Genomic DNA, 17,995 nt, shown 5'->3' with positions numbered 1-17,995 from the left:
ATACACATCTCCCCCCCTTTTAATAATTGCATATTTGGAAGAAATCTCCTGGCTCTGATACTGTGAAGTAATTATGTGCTCACCACTAGCTAGTCAAGCTGGGCTGAGATGTTATTGCTCGTGCTGCTCCTCAGGAAGTTTTATTGTGCTCCTCATTTTATTTTCAAATGGCTCAAGATTAGAGAGATAAAAGGGGAGCTTCATGGCCTTATGCTGGCCACCAGCGAGGAAGAGTCCCACATTTACAGCGTCACCCAGCAGCTCTCTTAGCTTGCCCACCCCCACAACTGTTGTGTTGTGTTGGTGAGATTTTGTTGTGCTTATACCAGAATAAAATACAGAGTCACCATGGTCAATGTGACAAGGAACAGGCACTTTTTCTGTTTATATTTGCAGAGAGCAGGAAGCTTGGGGTTAAAAGTGTAACTGCTCTAATGAAAGTTGATTCACAGAGTTACATCTTGATTTCACGTCTCTCTCTCATGCCGAGAAAGCAAATGTTCTCAGCAGAGAGGACTGCCACTCAATCACCTTGCAATAACACTCTGATGGCCTCAGAAGTGGAGGAGAACATAGATTTTATGTCAGGCTGATTGCAGGAGTAGCTTGTGACCTGCCTGGATTTCTGCAAGCCTCTGCAGGGTCCTGCAGCTCCAGGGACTTGCCATCCCTTTGCCATGGTGCCATCATCTCCACCCTTCCTGGCGTTCAGGGTGGTCTGCTGGGGACCGCTTGGTCCAAACCCACCATGCCCCAAACCACCCCTCCAGCTCAGAAGGTCTTCCTCACCGCCCCATCCAGAGCAGGCAGCTTCTAGGTGGGATTTTGGGGTGCAGCAGATCTCAACCAGAGGACACAGCAGGACATCTCCCACCACATGTTCTTTGCCCTGTCCAGTGGCCTGTGGGCCAGCAAGAGCAGGGGCTTGATATTCTAATGGAGACTTACAGTAGACACAGGGCATGGCAGCAAGGTTTTGTAGCATATGTAAAAAACCCCTTAACTCTGAAGGGTGAGCTCTTTCCTTGGTTTATTAAAATGGTCTCAAAGCTTAAAAAAGTTATTTCAAGTCACTGGAGAACATAAATATTAAAGTGACTTTGATCACAGATGGGTAGCAGCGGGGAAAAATAGTATCTTAGCTGTGGCATTTGGACCTGAACAAGACCCGAACTGCATGAGAAACAGAGACATGCCCCAGCTGCATGTTTCCATTTAAATGCACACTGGAAGAAATTGGGCCTTATCTAAAAAACAGTAACTTGTGTGCTAGTGACACAATGTGGTGAGACTCCTACGGCCAAGCTGCCTCTACAAATGGGCTTAAAATGGTACTTTAATTAACAGGTTTCCTCCAGGCAGGTGGCCCCGGGTGTGAAATTTCACATCATGTTATTTTTTATGCCATCTGAATTTTCCATCCTTTTTGTGTCCTTCTCATTCATGCTTCCTAGGCAAAGTTGGTAATGGGGTTCTTGTGGGCATCTGCCATCAGGCATGGAGCAGCTTAGTGACTCCTTTGTCTGTGAGGACATTTTCTGTCTGCTCAAGGGTTGGCTAAAGGGAGGAGGGTAAACAGGGCTGGAGCATGGGACAGTTTGGTAAGCAAATGCATAGGACAAGAAGTTACTGCTTGAGAAAGTACCCTCTGCTGAGTGTGAAGTTGGTATTTTCCAAGAAAATTAAAGAAAAAACTATTGCCTGCCATTGCTCAGTCATAGCTTTCATTGCTGCAGGTGGTTGCTGACATATTTAATTAAGTAGTATTGGCCCAGATCAAGGGGTGAGAAAGAGAAAATAATTGAGAATGTGATGGGAGAGGAGTAAGGGATGAGAAAGCTGTGGAGGACAAGGACAAGGTAAGGACTTCGCTGGCTGGGATATTTCCAGGGTGTGCCCCCAGAATAAGGAGAGACTGGTTAGTTCTATTTTTCATATATTTTATTATAAAGAAAGGTAAGATAAGCATGGTGAACCGAATGTGCCAGGTGCTGCGAAAGCAACACCGTCAAACAAAATAAAAAATAAAAAAACCCAAAAATGCACCTTATGAGAAACTGTAATTATGCTCTCTAATTTTTCATAAATAGACAAAAATCATTGTCAGCAATTTTTAAATAGATGGACATATGGCAGAAAAAATATAATAATGCCATACAACATGGATATAAATTGTCCATTTCTTGCTGTACAAATAATAGAAACAAGTTTGGCAGGCTTTTTTTGTCCTTTTTTTTATACACATCTCCCTTCTATGTATAACTAAAAAATGTGCTACAATTAATATAAAATGCTTTTACTATAAAGTAAACTACTAATTTTTTTCACAAAAAAATCTTAAAGATGTCTTTAGCACAGCTCTAAAACACTTAGTAAACTACTTACAACTATCCAACAAATTATATTTTCATGATCTTTTTCACATTTTTCCTCTCTTATTTTGCCTTCTGCTCTCTCCCCTCACCTACTTAGCAATAGTTTTTATTTATTTTTTAATTTTTTTTGCCAGACATCCAAGGCCTTTGCATGTACAATATTCACACAAACTTCACATTTTCTTGCACAAAGTTTAGTGCTGTTAGCAAGTCAAAAGAGTGCATCCTCCTACTGAGCTGGCCTAATGCTGTAGGACACCAGACCTGGGCCTATGCTGCATCTAAAAGCAGTTCACTAGGAAAATAGTCTGTAGCTAAGCTGATGGCAAGCAGAAAAATGGTGTCCTTAGTTTATTTTTTTGTGTTGGTTTTGTGTTTTTTTTTTAATTTTTATTTTTAAATTTTTGTTCTTCATGATTTATGAGGTTTTGGGCTTCCACAGAAAGTAGATTTTAGAGTTCAAAAATAATAAAAGAAAACTGCTCTTAGAGCCTGGAAACGAAGCCAGCGACGAGGTGCAGTGGTAGCTCTCTCGTCCGTACGACTTGCTCGGTGCCTCTCTGAGTAGTCTGTAAGATAGACCCTCTCAAGTGTCCTTCGTCTGAGCCTCCTCGAAAAGAGATGTTGAGTTTTAGGTGAGGTAGAGTGCCTTGTCCCTTGGCAGCATGCTGTAAGAGAAATGAAAGGCAGAAGGTAAGACGGGCAGGGAAACAGATAGTAAGTCACCTGGGGGAGCCAAAATGAGCACTTGCACACCCGGCTGCACACCTGTTTTCAGCTGGGCCATGGTTTTTATGGCACTCCATAATGCAAACCAGAAAGTGTTCCACACCGAGGGACAGGTGTGCAGAGACGAAGCAAGCAGAAGAGTAAGAGCCTGGTGCAATTCTAGTTCTTCCTGAATTTCAACAATAAGAGCTAAGACAAATTCCTTCCTGTGGCTTAAGTTTTGCTCTTGCTGGAGCTGCAGGGGAGGGCCAGCTCTGGATCTCCCTGCAGAGCACGCCAGCGTGATGCCAGTACCAGCTCCACCATCGTGTTGTGGAGTGCTGGGCTGGAATCAGCCCCTTGGCCACCAGTTTCCTTCTTCATCACACTGTCCTTAGGCTAAGCCACAGGGATCAGAAAATGTACACTTGCTTTTGGATAAAATGTGTCAGTCTGACACTACATAAGGAACAGGGGGTCTCAAAAATATAACTGAGGGGCTTATGCCTGAAGATGCTTGTGGGTGTCCAGGAGGATTTATGCAAGTTTCATGGCTGAAGAGCATGGGAGCAGGAGACACCATCTGCTTGATGCCTTTCTCCTTCTTTCCCAAAATAAGTACAAGTAGAAAAAATACTAATCAGGAAGTGAGGGGATAAAAAAAATCTTTGAGACAGCAGGATTAGCTGATCTTTCCCGTGGGTCTGATGAAGACAGCAGGAGGTACAAGGGACCCAAGGAAGACTGTGGTGCTGCCTTATACGGAGGAGGGCTGGTGGGACAGCAGCCAGGCTGTGTGCTCTGCACATCCCTGGCCCGCCAGATCTTGAATTGTTCACATGATTGAAGCAATGAATTTGATTTCAAGAGATCCAGGTGTATCCTGGAGAGGGAAGCCAGCTTACACCACCGAGAGAGCCCCGTGGGCAGAGAGGTATCACCACTGCCTGTAGTACCCGGTGCTTCAACCCTCCATGTGGGCTGGTTGGCACCTTCAACTTGCCATCAGCAGCATCCTAAGAGGGAGCCCAGATGCTCTTTTTTTCAGGACACAGTAGAGAGAGGGGTGGCTGAAGTCCCTCTCCCCTGGCTGACGTCCTATGTGGATTTTGCTCTGAAATCCAGGCATTTTAACAGGTTTTATCATCTACACAGACCTGATGGGAATACCACTGGCTCCATAAAGACATCTTGGCCTTAAAAGGCGGTGAAGAACATTACAAAGCTTTGGGAGATTCCGGCGTGAGTGTGCTTGTGAGTGGAATAATAGGGAAATAGCAAACAGCAATGTAATGTTGTTGTTGATAGAGCTGTCTTCTGATAGAGTGCAGAAGAGTCTGCACTTTGTTAATCTCCACTTTTCATAATCTGCATTTAAAATGCAGAGTCTTCCCTACTGCACTCAGCAAAGATTTAATGCCACAGAACAGCAGTGAGGTATTCTAGTACTAAAACTTCATTAATTTTACAAAATATGCTGCAGAGCATTTCCCAGTTCATTACAAAGTATTACCATAAATAATTGAATCCAAACTAAGTGCATTTATGGTGGTTTATCCTTGCCTTTTTACAGTGTTTGCTCATTTATTTTCTGATTTGGAAAATTCCCCCATTTGGAGATGATCACTTCATTGTTAGCAGGCATTAGTGAGGTTATAAATGTCTGGATGAAGTGGTTGTACACAGTTTATGCGTCTGGACAAGGCATAACTGAGAGCATCCAATTTTTTAGCCCAAAGGAGAGTGGGAAGAAAGGAGAAAAGTTGCTAAATGATGATACCTAAAAAGAACCTAATCTGTGCCTTGCAAATGAGAGGAAGGACATAGAAAGATGAATCCAGTTCAGTGTTATCACCAAAATGCTAGGAGACAAATGTAAATGAAACCCCCCGAAGACAGCTTTTGGTATGGAAAGAGTTGTAATCAGAAGACAGGGCAGAAAAACCAAGTGAGGTGCCTCAAGGAATTGCCTCAAGACTGAATTGCAAGTGATTGTAAACTGAACTGCACCCTTGATATAGGTGAGTTAGTTCCCTTGGAGAAAGTCACTGCAAAACACAGGTATTCAGGGAGTGCCTGGGAAAGAGCAAGTGTTAGAACCAGGCTGTCAGGTGAGGGAGACAGGGGACTATATAAGTAGTTTGTGATATGATGGCAAAAAGCAGTAAAATTGTATGCTGCAGTTGCTTGTGGGAAGTGATAGTCATATACTAAGCAGGAACTGAGAAATGCTACCCGTGTCTTTGCTATCAATCTAGGACAGCTTGGGCTTAAGCCCAGAAGGAGCTAGGAAAATTGGCTGGAAGTCAGTGAGCACAATATCATTAAGAATGGGGAGAGCATGAGCTAAGAAACATTTAAAACTCTCTCTCCAACATGGCTGAGTTATGAATTAAGGAGTGTCTGCTCACAGGATCCTAGAATCTGAAGGGCATAAGGGAAGAAGTGTCATTTAATGGCATTTTAATTAGCACTGATAGGCTGGGGAAAATAAACCAACCAACAACCTACAGCAGTTCCTTTAGTAGATGGAGGACAGAGAGAAAGACAACCTTGTTAGTTTTTCAGAAGTTGTCTGGATGACAAACACAAAAAAAAATGTAGAATTGGGAGATTTTACCCCAGCTAACTCAGTGCCAACACATGTTGCAAGCTAAAGAAATATCAAGGTCAGGCATGAAATAAAAATCCTAACCCAGAGAGCAAGACAGCACTGCCTGTGCACTGGGGAGGTTGGTACAATCCTCTCTTGCAGCAATCTGGGACTCTACAGATGAGCCACATCACAACAGAAAATAATCCTTTTTCTTTCCAGGCAGTTACTGATTCTGCTCCTCAGAGTGCTGCTTTAATTTGCAATTAAGCTGAATGCAGTTTTGAGGTTGAAATGGGCAATTACAAGATCCAAAGACTTCCCGATTATACCTAAAACTGCACTGATGAATCAAACCCCAAAAGCTCTGCCTTCCCTTTGCCACTGCTTTGCCTAAGCCCTGGATCACCGGGGGGGTTCAGGCACAGAGCTCACCCCGCATGCTCACGCCCAGCTCAGCGCAAGGCGACGTGGAGCAGCCCAAGGGTGACTTTGAATGTCGCTTGCAAATTAGTGCAAAGTGCATTGGAGAAAGCAGTACAGGCAGGAAGATGAGAACCAGATCATCTCTGCTCCCGACATGAGTGTAACCTTGAGATGCACTGGGGCTGCAGTCCTACAAACGTGTGTGGATGCTACACGCAATGCAGAGCACGCACTGAGGCAGCAAATACCAGGGGGTAGCAGGAGGGGATGGCACTGCTGATGCCCCAGGCTTCACAGTAGAATGAGAACAAGCCAGCTTTGGCTGCTGGGCTGCCAGCAGCTCGTGTGTCTCTAGTCATGGGAGACGGGCTCCTTCCTTAACAGAGACTACAACATTTTTTGGTGCACTAAGCACTCTCTGCAGTACTGATCTATATCCATCTGAGTTCATTGCTATAATCTACTCTAATAATTATCTGGAAGTCTCTGCATAATCTGTCTGGTTTTAGAATGATTTTTCTTCCAGGAAGCTGCGATAAACCCATGAAATTCGATATTTCTGCTGTGACAAAGGCATGAAATGCATGAGCTTTGATCATGAATTGCATGGGCTCTCTGCTTACAATACGGCACTCCAGCCAGATGTCACAAAGCTTGTTTTAGCAACACAAAACTCCATCCTGACTACTACGGGAGGGTTTCATCTGTTTCTAGAGTGCCCTGAGTGTTCTGCATGGGGCCCGGGCAGCGGGATTTGCAGAGGAAATCAAATGTCTTCCCAGCTGATCCCCTAGGTAATGATGCTTATTTCTAGAGGGGCTAATTTCTGTGGGAGCTGCCTCTGTTCAGCACCTCTGGAAATTGGGATCCATGTGCCATAATCCTCCAAGCATCTTTAGCATTTTGCCCGTAAGATCAAGTCCCAAACAGGTTCCTTCTTTCGGGTTGTCTCTAGACACTTGAGGAAGGACCACGCAAAGGTTGCTGGCACAGTCTAGACTAATCCATGGAGCTGAGCCCCCTCAGGCAGGCAGACAGCAGCGATATGCTAATGGCTCAGCAAGTTATTTATTTCTCTGAAAGAAATAAATGTCTGTACAGTCTGTGCCCAGCCCAGCAATTGTAAGAGCACTGCTGGCACAGGCAGGAGCTGTGCTCTGAAAAGGCTGGGAGCTTGCTATTATCTCCAGTGAAAGCACTGTGTTCCAGTACTTCAAGTAAATCAAACAATACTCAGAAGCTACCAAGCCTCCTTCCCTACCTGTTCTCCCAGCAAGCCATGTGCCTGTTTTACAGAGCACAATAGCAGTCTCCAAACTATTATTGCTGAGCCAAGAGCAGTGGATTAGGCAGGGGCTGGAAATGGCTTTCCCACCCTCCCTCTTCTCCAGCTCTAAGACTATCCTGATGTTTTTATTTACTGGGAGATTCAAGCAGCACTGAAGCTGGCACATTCATGCCAGAGCTTGTAGGACGTAAGAGGGAAGATCTGTGCACATGTCTGTGGCCTGTTGCTGCACGGTGCAGGGGACTGGAACACTGTGTGGCTCCTGGGGGGATGAAGCTTTGTACACTATTGTGGTGAAACCCCAGGACCAATAAGGGACACACTGCTAGAGAAAACTGTGGGAGGTTGTGGCCTCAGCAATAAAAGTGACCACTTTAGGAACAGAATGACATTGCTTATGGACATGGCCACCTTCAAACCTCCGGCGACTCTGCCTGAGGGACGGGGCTTCCCAGGCCTGCTCTAGAATGAAACGTGCCCAACTCCTCCATTGCTAAGGGGATGGAAATGAAAAAAAAGGAAACCTCTTCCTGCCCAATGAAGAATTTGTCTGTGATTTTTAAGCTACCTGCTTCCACAGCATCACTTCAGTGAGCCTACAGAGAAGAGAAAGCCTTGAACTTCATTTACCATAATTAGCCGACCAGCTTGCTGTACATTTTAGGGCAGATTCTCAGCAGTTGTACACTGTCACAGTTCAGATAATAGAAAGGGCATTAGCAATGTGCTATTTTGTCTACTGGCCTGCAGTGGTTAATCCCACACTCTCTGCTGGGGTAGTCGTTGTCCCACTCAGTGCTTCCTGGAGGGTTTGATGCACCAGGCGAACGGGGTCCAACACTGTTTTGAAACTCAGATGAAATATGTGAGAAGTCCTGCAGGGTGGAAAGGAAAGGAAGGGTACAGGAGTATACACAGCAGGAGAAACAGCAGATCTGATAATATTGCATAAACAAGTTCCCATGCGCTGCCCCGGGAAGGCGGCAGTGCAGCGCGCAGGGGAGCCCCAGGGACAGGAGCGGGTCCAAGCCCAGGACCTGAAACCACCACGGTGGGACCTTGCAGGACACGAGCTGTTGCAAGCAGGTGTCAATGCAGCAACATCTGGTTTCCATCCCTCTTGCCCCCTCTTGTATTTCAGGGTCTTCTGCCTCGGGGGTGTGGTGAACGGCTGCAGAAGACATGCAGCCACGAAAGCCTTTGCACCAGCAGCCTGGCAGTCAGAACCGTTTTCCACTGCAGGTGCAGCCCTCTTTGCAGTACTGCGTTAGCCCCTCACAGCGTACAGCAACAAGGTAAGGAACATCCACACAAGCAATGCTCTCTCCATCAGCTGTCACCGCCAGCAATTGCACAAGGACGCTGCACGACTGTTTTACCTGAAAGCTGATCAGCTTTCTGGATTTTTGGGGGCTGGCTTAATTAGGTAACATTAGGCAATGTATATAAACAAGAGCCATGGTGGTTACCTGACTAAAACCAAGATTTTCTACAAAATATCCAAATTAGGGCAGTGTGAGGTATTTTTTTCTTTACTTTTTCTTTTTTATACACAAATTTACATGCAATGAAGCTTCAGCAAAATGCTGCCCTCAGTAACAACTACCCCATGAAAGTGATTCTGAGGATGCTTATTTTTTATGCTCATTTCTGAATGCTCATTTTCCTTTTATGCTCATTTCTGGATGTAGGCTACCACTGAACTACAGAAGCCACTTTGGTTATGTAGAGCTAAAGCCCAATCACCCTGCTGGAGAAATTACTTGGAATACCCTGAGCAGGTTGAGGATTAAAATCTGATTAAGGATCTGACCTTCCCACATGTACTGTTTTTTTATTATGGTCAGGCATAACTGTGCTTTCACATCCCTGCTCTCCTTTGGTTTTCTTCCACTGCAGTATCTGTTCCTAAATTAACAATTTCTGTTTTCTCAGAGTTAGCCCCCAACTAAATAGGTCACATTATGGGAAAGAAAGCTTTGTTCATTGCTAAAGTACTGTATGAATTTCATGGTTTATAGCTAGTAAACATGTGAAACACAAATTATTCATCCAGCTGGGTGAATACTGCAGTTAAAAGTATCATCAAATAAATGGTAGCAGCTGTGAATTCAGAGCATATGTCCTCTACTGTGAATAGTTTGTCCAGTTCATATTCCAGATGGAGAAACTCTGGAAACCACTCATCTCCTCTTTCGTATACTGGCAAGTATAAGGTATAGGAAATGGTTTTTGTTACAGCCAATTTTTCCTCTAGATACATTTTAATAATATCAGCTTTAAAGAGGAGAGTCTCTGACCCCACAGGCTGGCTCCCTGCGCGTGGGCTGCCGGGCTGACCTGGGCATGGCTAATGATGGTTTGCTTCAGCGGGTTTTATATGTTCATAGCACCCATCTATAGGATTTGCTTTGCTGCTATGCCGTTAGTATAAGCACACATGCAAGCACACACTGCATGCTCTCGGCTCTCTGCCACAAAAGTGATTTTCTCCTATTGCCAGGCAGTCTTTAGAAAAATATTGATTTTATATTTTGTTTGTGACATTCCTTCTATCCTTTTTCTCCTTCTCTGGCAACCCCCTGGATCTCTGCTATTATCCTATGCCCTTCCAGCCCCTGCTTCTCTCAACAATATTGTGAGAGGGGTTTCTCACTGACTACCCAACCCACTGTTTCAGATGACCATCAGCGAAACCCCCCCAGACAAGGCTGGGGGACCACGTGCACAAGGAGCTTTTACCAGGGGCATCCCCAATTCCTGCAGCTTCTCCTTCATTGCTCAAGTTGCACAACTCTGGCCCATTTGTGGGGGTGCTCATGCTCCCAGCTTAACACTCTTGAAAAAGTCACCCCTAAAATCTGAGATCTGCAAGCTGATGGGCCAGGAGAAGACTCCCTTGGGGACACCATCTACACCCGACATCCCCAAATCATCCAAAAACCAACAATGGAAGAGGGGAAATGGTGCGGTTCATGCTGCAAACCCTCTCTCCCCCTGAGCACCTACCTGCTGCCCGGGAGGCGAGGCGTTCATGGGGGGCTGTACCTGTAGTGCCATGGGGGGGGACAGGAGGGGCTGCTGGGGGACCTGCTGCATGCTGAGGGGCTGGCTGAGGAGGGAGCTCTGCGGGTGGTGCAAGGAGAGCTGCTGGTGGAGGGGGGGGCTGATCTGGAAGGAGGGCGGTGGGGAGGCACTGATGCTGGGCAGCATGGGTTTGGAGGTGAGGGTCCGGGAGAGGCTGGGGTGGGGGTGGCCACGGTAGTTCTGCAGGTCCGATGGGGACAGGAACGAGCCCAGGCCAGGGTAGGGCGAGGAAGCCTGCGGCGGCATCGGGTACATGGGCTGCTTGGGGGGGATCATTTTGGAAGGTGGATTGCTCTGGGAACTTTTGGTATCCCCCTGGTCGGCAGAGCTCTGTGGGAAAACAGAACGGAGGGTGATGAGGAAGGAAGAGAGGAAACATCGTTATGTATCCCGAGACATCTGTCCATCCAAGCAAGCTACCCGGAGTCCCTGTGGCTCCTGCTCCTCTCCCACCAGCCAGCACATGCCTTCCAGCCCAGTGGCTCGCTGGGTGACCACAGGCTGCATGCAGTAGCCACATCTGGGAAACTAAAGTCCAGTAACTCAACTGTGCCTTCAGCAGAGCCTGGAGCAGGGGAGGGGCATTAACTGGTGTGGAGGTAAACTGCTCGCCTGCAGCTCACTCCTTAGGTCCACATAGGTGGGTGACAAAATCACTTTTGCTTCCCATAGAAAATGAATGGGACAGTAAAAACTGCTTTCCTAATCTTGTGCATCCCTGCAGCCCTGGTGGGGTCTATAATGCACAGGACAATGGTGGCCTCATTTCTGAAGGAAAAAGAGAACAACAACAGGACATTTTCTGGCTTGGACAATGAGGTTTTTATCCTGCAATGGGCTCTATAATGATACTCCAGATTCTTTCTCACCTGGCAGCCAGGATCACACTGTGTTGTTTTACTCAAAAAAAAAAATTGCTCTTCTGCAAAGAACTGGTCACTGGAGAAAAATGAAACCACAGAGCATGGTGACTCCATGCCTTCCATGCTACCTGCCCCATACTGCTGCTAGGCACATTTAAGGCAAGACCCTCAGAGGTTTCCAGAGAGACCAAGAAGAGCTTTTAAACCCCCAAACAATTCTTTCCATTCCCTATTTTTGTCCTTGCTGCTGTTCTGTTAACGGTTGGCTTTGAGCCTTTCCAGTTCACCACCAAAATCACATGGATTCTGCAGACAATGGTTGATTTGGGACATCACATTATTTCCCATGGCAGCTGAATGCAATGATCAAGTACTGAGGGTGCGGTATAGTATCAAGGAGAAGCTCTGAAGGGAAAACAAACTGATACCTATACAACCCAAGGGCAGCACAACCCCCTGAGCCACCCTAAATTCCCAGGCAGCAAATGTCCATGTCCTGAAGGCATGGAGGAGGACAAGGTGTGAGGTCTCCTCGGATGGCTGTCCACGTTTGGAGGATTGGGATGGGCCGGCACTGTCCCAGGTGCAGCCTGGCCGCACCAGGAGTTCCCGTATGAACCTGAAATACCCCAAAAGGCCACTACTAGGCACTGAACTGGGCTCTCTGGGTTTTGCCTGACAGCACTGTGTTAAGCAGGTATGAGCTCAGACATTCATCAACCCACCCTTATGGGTTTTGCTCCCTAAAACCCCTGCTCTTGGCTGAGTGTGCGTGGGAGAAGCAGGACCCAGGGTCCTGAGCAGCCGGAACAGCCCACGTACCTGGCACAGGGGGCAGGCAGGGTGCTGGCCCCTGGCTGCTGCCCAGCGCTGGCCCAGGAGCCCAGGGCTGCGGCATCACCTTCCCCTGGGCCAGTCCCCGGTGTCACCCATGGTGAGCCTCATCCTGCCCTCACAGTGCTCCCTCGTTTGCTGCACTCACACCCTGAAGCCAGCCGAGGAACAGCCACTGGTGGTGGGGACCGGCAGCGGGGACCCCTTCGTCTCCGAGCAGGGTCACCCCTCCCCTTCTCATGACACCCCAAAGTGGGGTCTCGTTTCAGGGTGCTAAAGGCAGAAGGCAGCCTGGTGCCCACCCTAAACGTGCTGCTGAGCATTTCTTTTAGCTCCTTGGGAAGGTGGCTAACGCTGGTATCAGTTCTGATAGCATGATTACACCGTGCTTCTTATCAAATTGCTCCTCCCCAGAGAGTCCCGTGAGTTGCAACTGATTCAGCCCTGCCACGTCCCACGACCTGAGGGTGTGGGCTGTACCTTGGAGACAAGGCTGGCCCGGTACGCTGCCAGGGCTTTCAGGTACTCCTTCTTCGCAGCTTCTGTTTTCCTCTTGTACGCCTGAAAGGACCAAGCAGTGGATAATAATTAGTAAAGTAGAATGAGGTGCTTCTGGGCTTGGCTGCACCCTGCCCGTTCAGTGGGACCCCCCTCTGCTGAGGCCATTCCTGCATGCACATGTGCATGAAAAACTCCTTTCTGCTGGAGAGGAATTTACCCCAAATCAAGCAAATAGAGCCCCCTGGGTTGGACCACGCTGGGATTTTTGGAAGCACTGCGGGCCAGAGCAGTCTGCATGCCTAGGCAGATATTTATGCACGTCTGCTGTGACACATAGCCTCATTTTATAGGGCAAACTCAGTGAAATCACTTCCCAGCAGGAACTGGGGGAGAGTGTGATCCAGGCTCTTGGAAGAGTAAGACAAGAGACAAAATCTCCAAATGATAGGACTAGCTTAAAAAGTGGTGAGACATCAGAAATCCTAAAGTACTCATTTGTTTTCTTGGCTTTCCCATTATTAAGCCTTTAGAGCTCAAAATTCCAGCTCTTCTCTGCACTCCTGACAGCTGGGAAGTGCTTTCTCATCATATAAAACTGAGATTTTTGCTTAATCTTATGAGTTGGGGAGCTGGGCCTTTCAAGTAAACAGCGAGTATATGGAGAGTTTCCTACCCTAAAGGAAAAAAAAAAAAAAAGCTTTGTAAGCATGAATTATTGTTTACCCTTCTATCTCTCCCCCATAATGAGACACGCTTCATGATTGTTTCACAGTGCTGGTCCCCTTTCTGCCCAGAGTTTGGTCCTCCACGTATATAAAAATAATGGTGTGATCCAGCCTGTCTCAAGCCATGTAAATCCCCATGGGTTTAAACAGATTAAACCAAGAAAGCAGGAAGAATATTTTAAAACAGAATAAAAATTTCAGCAAAAAATCAGAAACTCCCAATAAAAATATCCATCAGCCCTCTCCTCTGCTAAAAACTCAAAGCCTTTCTCAAGTGGCGCATGGAAAGTTGATTTCAATTAGAACAGATTTGCATACATTTAGTTCTGCTTTAAAAACAATAACAGCTTTCAACAGTCACAACACCAGTGCCTAGAAGGGATATTTAGCTTCTTGCTAAATTTCCAGGGCCATAGCAGCACCCCAGGGTCCCTCCTAACACTGACCTCCGAAGGGAAAATAACCTTTCAGCAGTTAAACTACCCAGTTACTTGAATTTCAGTTAAAAATGAGAACAGATAAATTCTATTAAAAATGGATTGAAAACCTTATTTTCATTTCTAAATCAGAGAGACTCCTGTAATGAAACATTTTGACTTGACACACTGGAGGACTCAGACAGTAATTTTCTGAACGGAAGCTTTTTCCTAAGTTTGTCTTTGGCTTTATGGTATTGAGGAAGTATTATATTTGCTTCATTCAGAACAAAATTACATTTCAAAATGTCAGCCTGAAGAAGAGTTTGCCCGTGAAAAGCAACTATTTCTTCAAACTGTACCTGTTCCTCTAATAAAAGCTATTACTTTTTTCTGCAATTCTCACCTCACTTATGTCCAATGCCCATCACAGCGACACTGGTGCTACCACCACAGCATTTACTGTGAAACAGAAAGGTGGGACATCCACCAGCACTGCTGCTAACAGATGCTCTCAGATGTGGTACCTGATGCCTGCACAGCAATGAAATATGAATTCCTGTGTCTCAGAAAACTGTAACAGTGGCCATAGCTGGGTGGTGATGTAGTGAAAACATTATTTTTTTTTTTCCTTCTGCAATCTGCAACAGCAAAATACCAAGAGTGTTTTTGCCCTTTTTTTTTTTTTTTTTGAATCTGGGACAGTAGAAAATCAAAGTATTCACAGCTATGTGGAAACAAATTCAATTAATAGGTAGACTTGTCAGGAGAAAAACCTGAAATTTATGGAAAGTGAGAGGGCAGGTGGATGAGACTTCCTTAACCTAAATGCAAATAAATGAAGAACCAATAAATTCTGTGCCCATCACTTGCTTTTTCTGCTACACCTTTTTTTTTTTTTTTTTTTTTTTCACTCTTCATCTGTCCTTGTCTCTCAGATAGTGAGTGGGTGCTGTGCTCACTTGCATTTGGAAAGAGCTGCTGGGTGGTGTCTGATGCAGCAAGACTGGGAAGGGGCAGCCGTAGTGCAGCCTCCCAAAGGGAGAGGGGATTGCTCCAAAAAGGACCCTCTGTGCTGCTCAGGCCAGCCCCTGCCCCAGCCCCGGCCACGAGCAGGGCTACAGAGAAGGGCAAGTGTTTCCTCTGATGCTCTCTCCAGCTCTGGAAGGTTCCTGATAGATTATCTGCTTTGTGACCATAGACTCACAGAATGGTTTGGGTTGGAAGGGACCTTAAAGATCACCCAGTTCCAACCCCCCTGCCATGGGCAGGGACACCTTCCCCCAGCCCATGTTGCCCAAACCCCCGTCCAACCTGGCCTTGAACCCTGCCAGGGAGGGGGCAACCACAACCCCTCTGGGCAGCCTGTGCCAGGGTCTCACCACCCCCATGGTAAAAAGCCATCCCCAAGGGTCTCCTGCGGGCGCCTGCCCTGCATGCGGGGGGCTTCCTGCACCTACACAGTGCTCCACTGAGGACAGCGAGCAGCAGAACCGCAGCCCGATGCTGGGAAACGCCGTGCTGACGTGGGAAGAGCGGATCCCAACAAAACTTCTCACGAATCCTCTGTGTAAAGGCAGCTCCAGTGCAGTATTTATAACCTTTAAAATTTTAATTTAAACATTTGACAAAACCATGTTACTTTCTAATTAAATCCCATTTTCTCCCTGGGATTTTAATTTCAAAGTAATTTATCAGATTTAAGGATCCTCAAAACATTTTGCATGTTTTTCTTTCTAACCTGCCATGCCTGATGATTTATTTTCCTTATTTGTTAGCAGGAGGATTCATTAGTCATTAAGCGAGTGGGTGGGTTGGGGGGGAGCAAAAATAGTTACCGATTATGAAAACAAAAAATCAGAGCTGTAAGAAGCATATGTTGGGATCGTAATCCTGACACCTCTGTGTCTCAGCAAAGCAGCTAGTAATTGTACCGTAATGAAATGTTCTTGTTTGATAACTAGTTAATTAGAGAAGACAATTATTCCAAACCCCGCTGACGCCCACGAACAGCTCCATGTCGTGCAGGCACTGAATGACAGCCGGAGCTGTTATCGGTAACCTCTGCATCCTGGCCCGCCTGCTTCAGCAGAAATGCTGCTTCCCCAGCCTGGGGAATGATGAAAAGAACCCAAACTCTCCCCAAGAAATCAAGGGGTCCACTGATCCCAAGTGAAAAGGTCTCTGATGCAATCTTAAATGGAGTTTGGGGCATTTGCTTCAGAAAAGAGATAGACTGCCAGGAGACAAGAGGTGAAAAGTGCAGGAAAGGTCTCCAGGAGGAGAGCTGAAGGACTCAGTTTAGTCAGAAGACCAAGAGGAGCCACAGCCTCCAAATGCAACACAGCAAAGGGGGCACTGAACGATCCTCTGCATCCACTAAAGAGGCAATAGGCTTAAATTGTAACAAGGGGAATGTTGGCTAAGCAAGAGGAAAGTGTTCCTAACAGTAAGGATAATTAAGCACGGGAGGAGATTGCCTGGGGAGATGTGTAATCTCCACCACTGAGGGTTTAAGAACAGATTAGGCACATACCCATCAAGAATGGCTTAAGCAGAGATGATCCTGACTTCAGGCAGCAGTATGGTGTGGTTGACCTCTTAAGTCTCTCCTTGCCCTCCTTTCTATGATTCCATGACTGGGTTTTTTTTTCCCCCCAAATGTATAAATTTGGATTTTATTCTGCTTGTAAATCTGGAGGGTTTTTCTTGTAACTATTATACACTTTACAGCAAGATATCTCTCGGGATCATCATCATTTATGGCTTATTCATAAGATGACTCGAATGTACTTCCTCCCTGCATGGTGTTGTCTGCCACACCACCCTTCTCATTGTGCACGGCCTCCACACAGCCATTGAGAATGCATATAGCAAACACATATGTCATCCTTATTCTATCTCAACTCTTCCTCACCTACTCGTACTCTCCTCTGTATCCCTCCTGCTCCCTTCTTGGGGAAGACTTATTCTGTCCCTCCCCACCATTAAAACCAACTAACTCGAGCTACTACCGTGTGAATCTCAGCACATCTCCTTCAAACTACTACCTATAGTCTGGATTGCTAAATCCTGACGTCAACAAGCTCAGACAGGGGAGGCCCATGTCAATGATGCCCATCATGAGGTTGCTGGTTAAGTGGTGCTTCACTTCCCTCAAGCTCTCCCAGCTACGGCACAGGAGCTGCTGAGTATCTGACATCCCTGAAGACACCTACATAAAAGACTGGCTATGAGAACTATTTGCATGGTTTCAGGAGAACTTCTCCTTTACCCTGGTGGAGATATAGTGCTGTGAAGCAGTCCTTTGGAGAATGAGTGGATAAACCCATAATCAAGTAGCAATTACCATTGATTAAAGCACCCTGAAAGATTCCTGCTTTCCTCTGCCTTGACTTCACGGTGCCACCTGGGTGTAAGTCAGCTATCATTCCATGTGAGGGCACAAGTGTGTTCCCAGGACAACGCATGGAAGACTCCAAATGAAACAGAGGAGGAGGGTGACAAATCCAACCTCTAATCTCCAATGAAAAGCACACAACATTCATCTTCCGCACTTCTGATCTTGCTCTCAAAGAGGAGAAGTCACACCCTCAGAGCTGCTTTTAAGAGCAGTTCTGACCATTCACATCTTCCCCGTCATTATCCTGGTCTCCACCAGACCTCTTGAAAACTTGTTTGGGATCGGTGCCTTCATCCATCTCTGGTACATGGCTTTCCTTGACACCTAAAAGATCCTGAAACGTCCCTCCAGGTCAGGGCAACTGGTTGGACTCTTCCAGCCCCTCCCTGCCAGGGCTTTGGGGCAGCAGCAGGAAACTCCAACCAGTGGTGGCTCCAGATGCCTCTGTCCCACTGCAGATATACGAGGTGTCCTGTCACCAGGTGATGCATCAGGTTCAGCGAGAAGATGGATCTGATTAGATGAGTGATCTATTATTTTCTGCTGAGTGAGGAATTTTTCTGCTGGGTAATTTATCCCTGGAGTGTGAACACCGTGTTATTCTCCAAGCTGTGCATTTGTATGGGAAAATCTCATCAACATTTGGCCACTGAGTCACTTAGCATTACTGAACTGTCCTGGTGAAGCAGGGCTATCGCAGACAAGAACTCCAGTACCTTTGTGTCCCCAGTATGTCCCCGCACTTATAAACTCAACTGGAAATGCTGCTTTTGTCC

At 46.4% G+C, this 17,995-nt stretch overlaps 1 protein-coding gene across 1 annotated transcript in view; it reads right to left on the bottom strand.

Moving 5' to 3' along the window:
• Positions 1-1,926: 1,926 nt before the first annotated feature.
• The window catches only part of TOX2 (TOX high mobility group box family member 2), a 91,505-nt gene continuing 75,436 nt past the window's right edge, over positions 1,927-17,995 (bottom strand). Inside the window, exons 5-8 of the mRNA XM_026862163.1 lie at positions 12,655-12,735; positions 10,400-10,807; positions 8,135-8,265; positions 1,927-3,043 (exon numbers count right to left, since the gene is read on the bottom strand). Of these exons, the coding sequence (XP_026717964.1) occupies positions 3,007-3,043; positions 8,135-8,265; positions 10,400-10,807; positions 12,655-12,735 (657 nt within the window). The 3' untranslated portion in view covers positions 1,927-3,006. The remainder of the gene's footprint in view (positions 3,044-8,134; positions 8,266-10,399; positions 10,808-12,654; positions 12,736-17,995) is intronic.

This window comes from Athene cunicularia (assembly GCF_003259725.1).
Source record: "Athene cunicularia isolate RWA chromosome 20 unlocalized genomic scaffold, athCun1 chr20_part1, whole genome shotgun sequence".
Taxonomy (NCBI): domain Eukaryota; kingdom Metazoa; phylum Chordata; class Aves; order Strigiformes; family Strigidae; genus Athene; species Athene cunicularia.
This window is presented reverse-complemented; position numbering and strand designations above follow the sequence as displayed.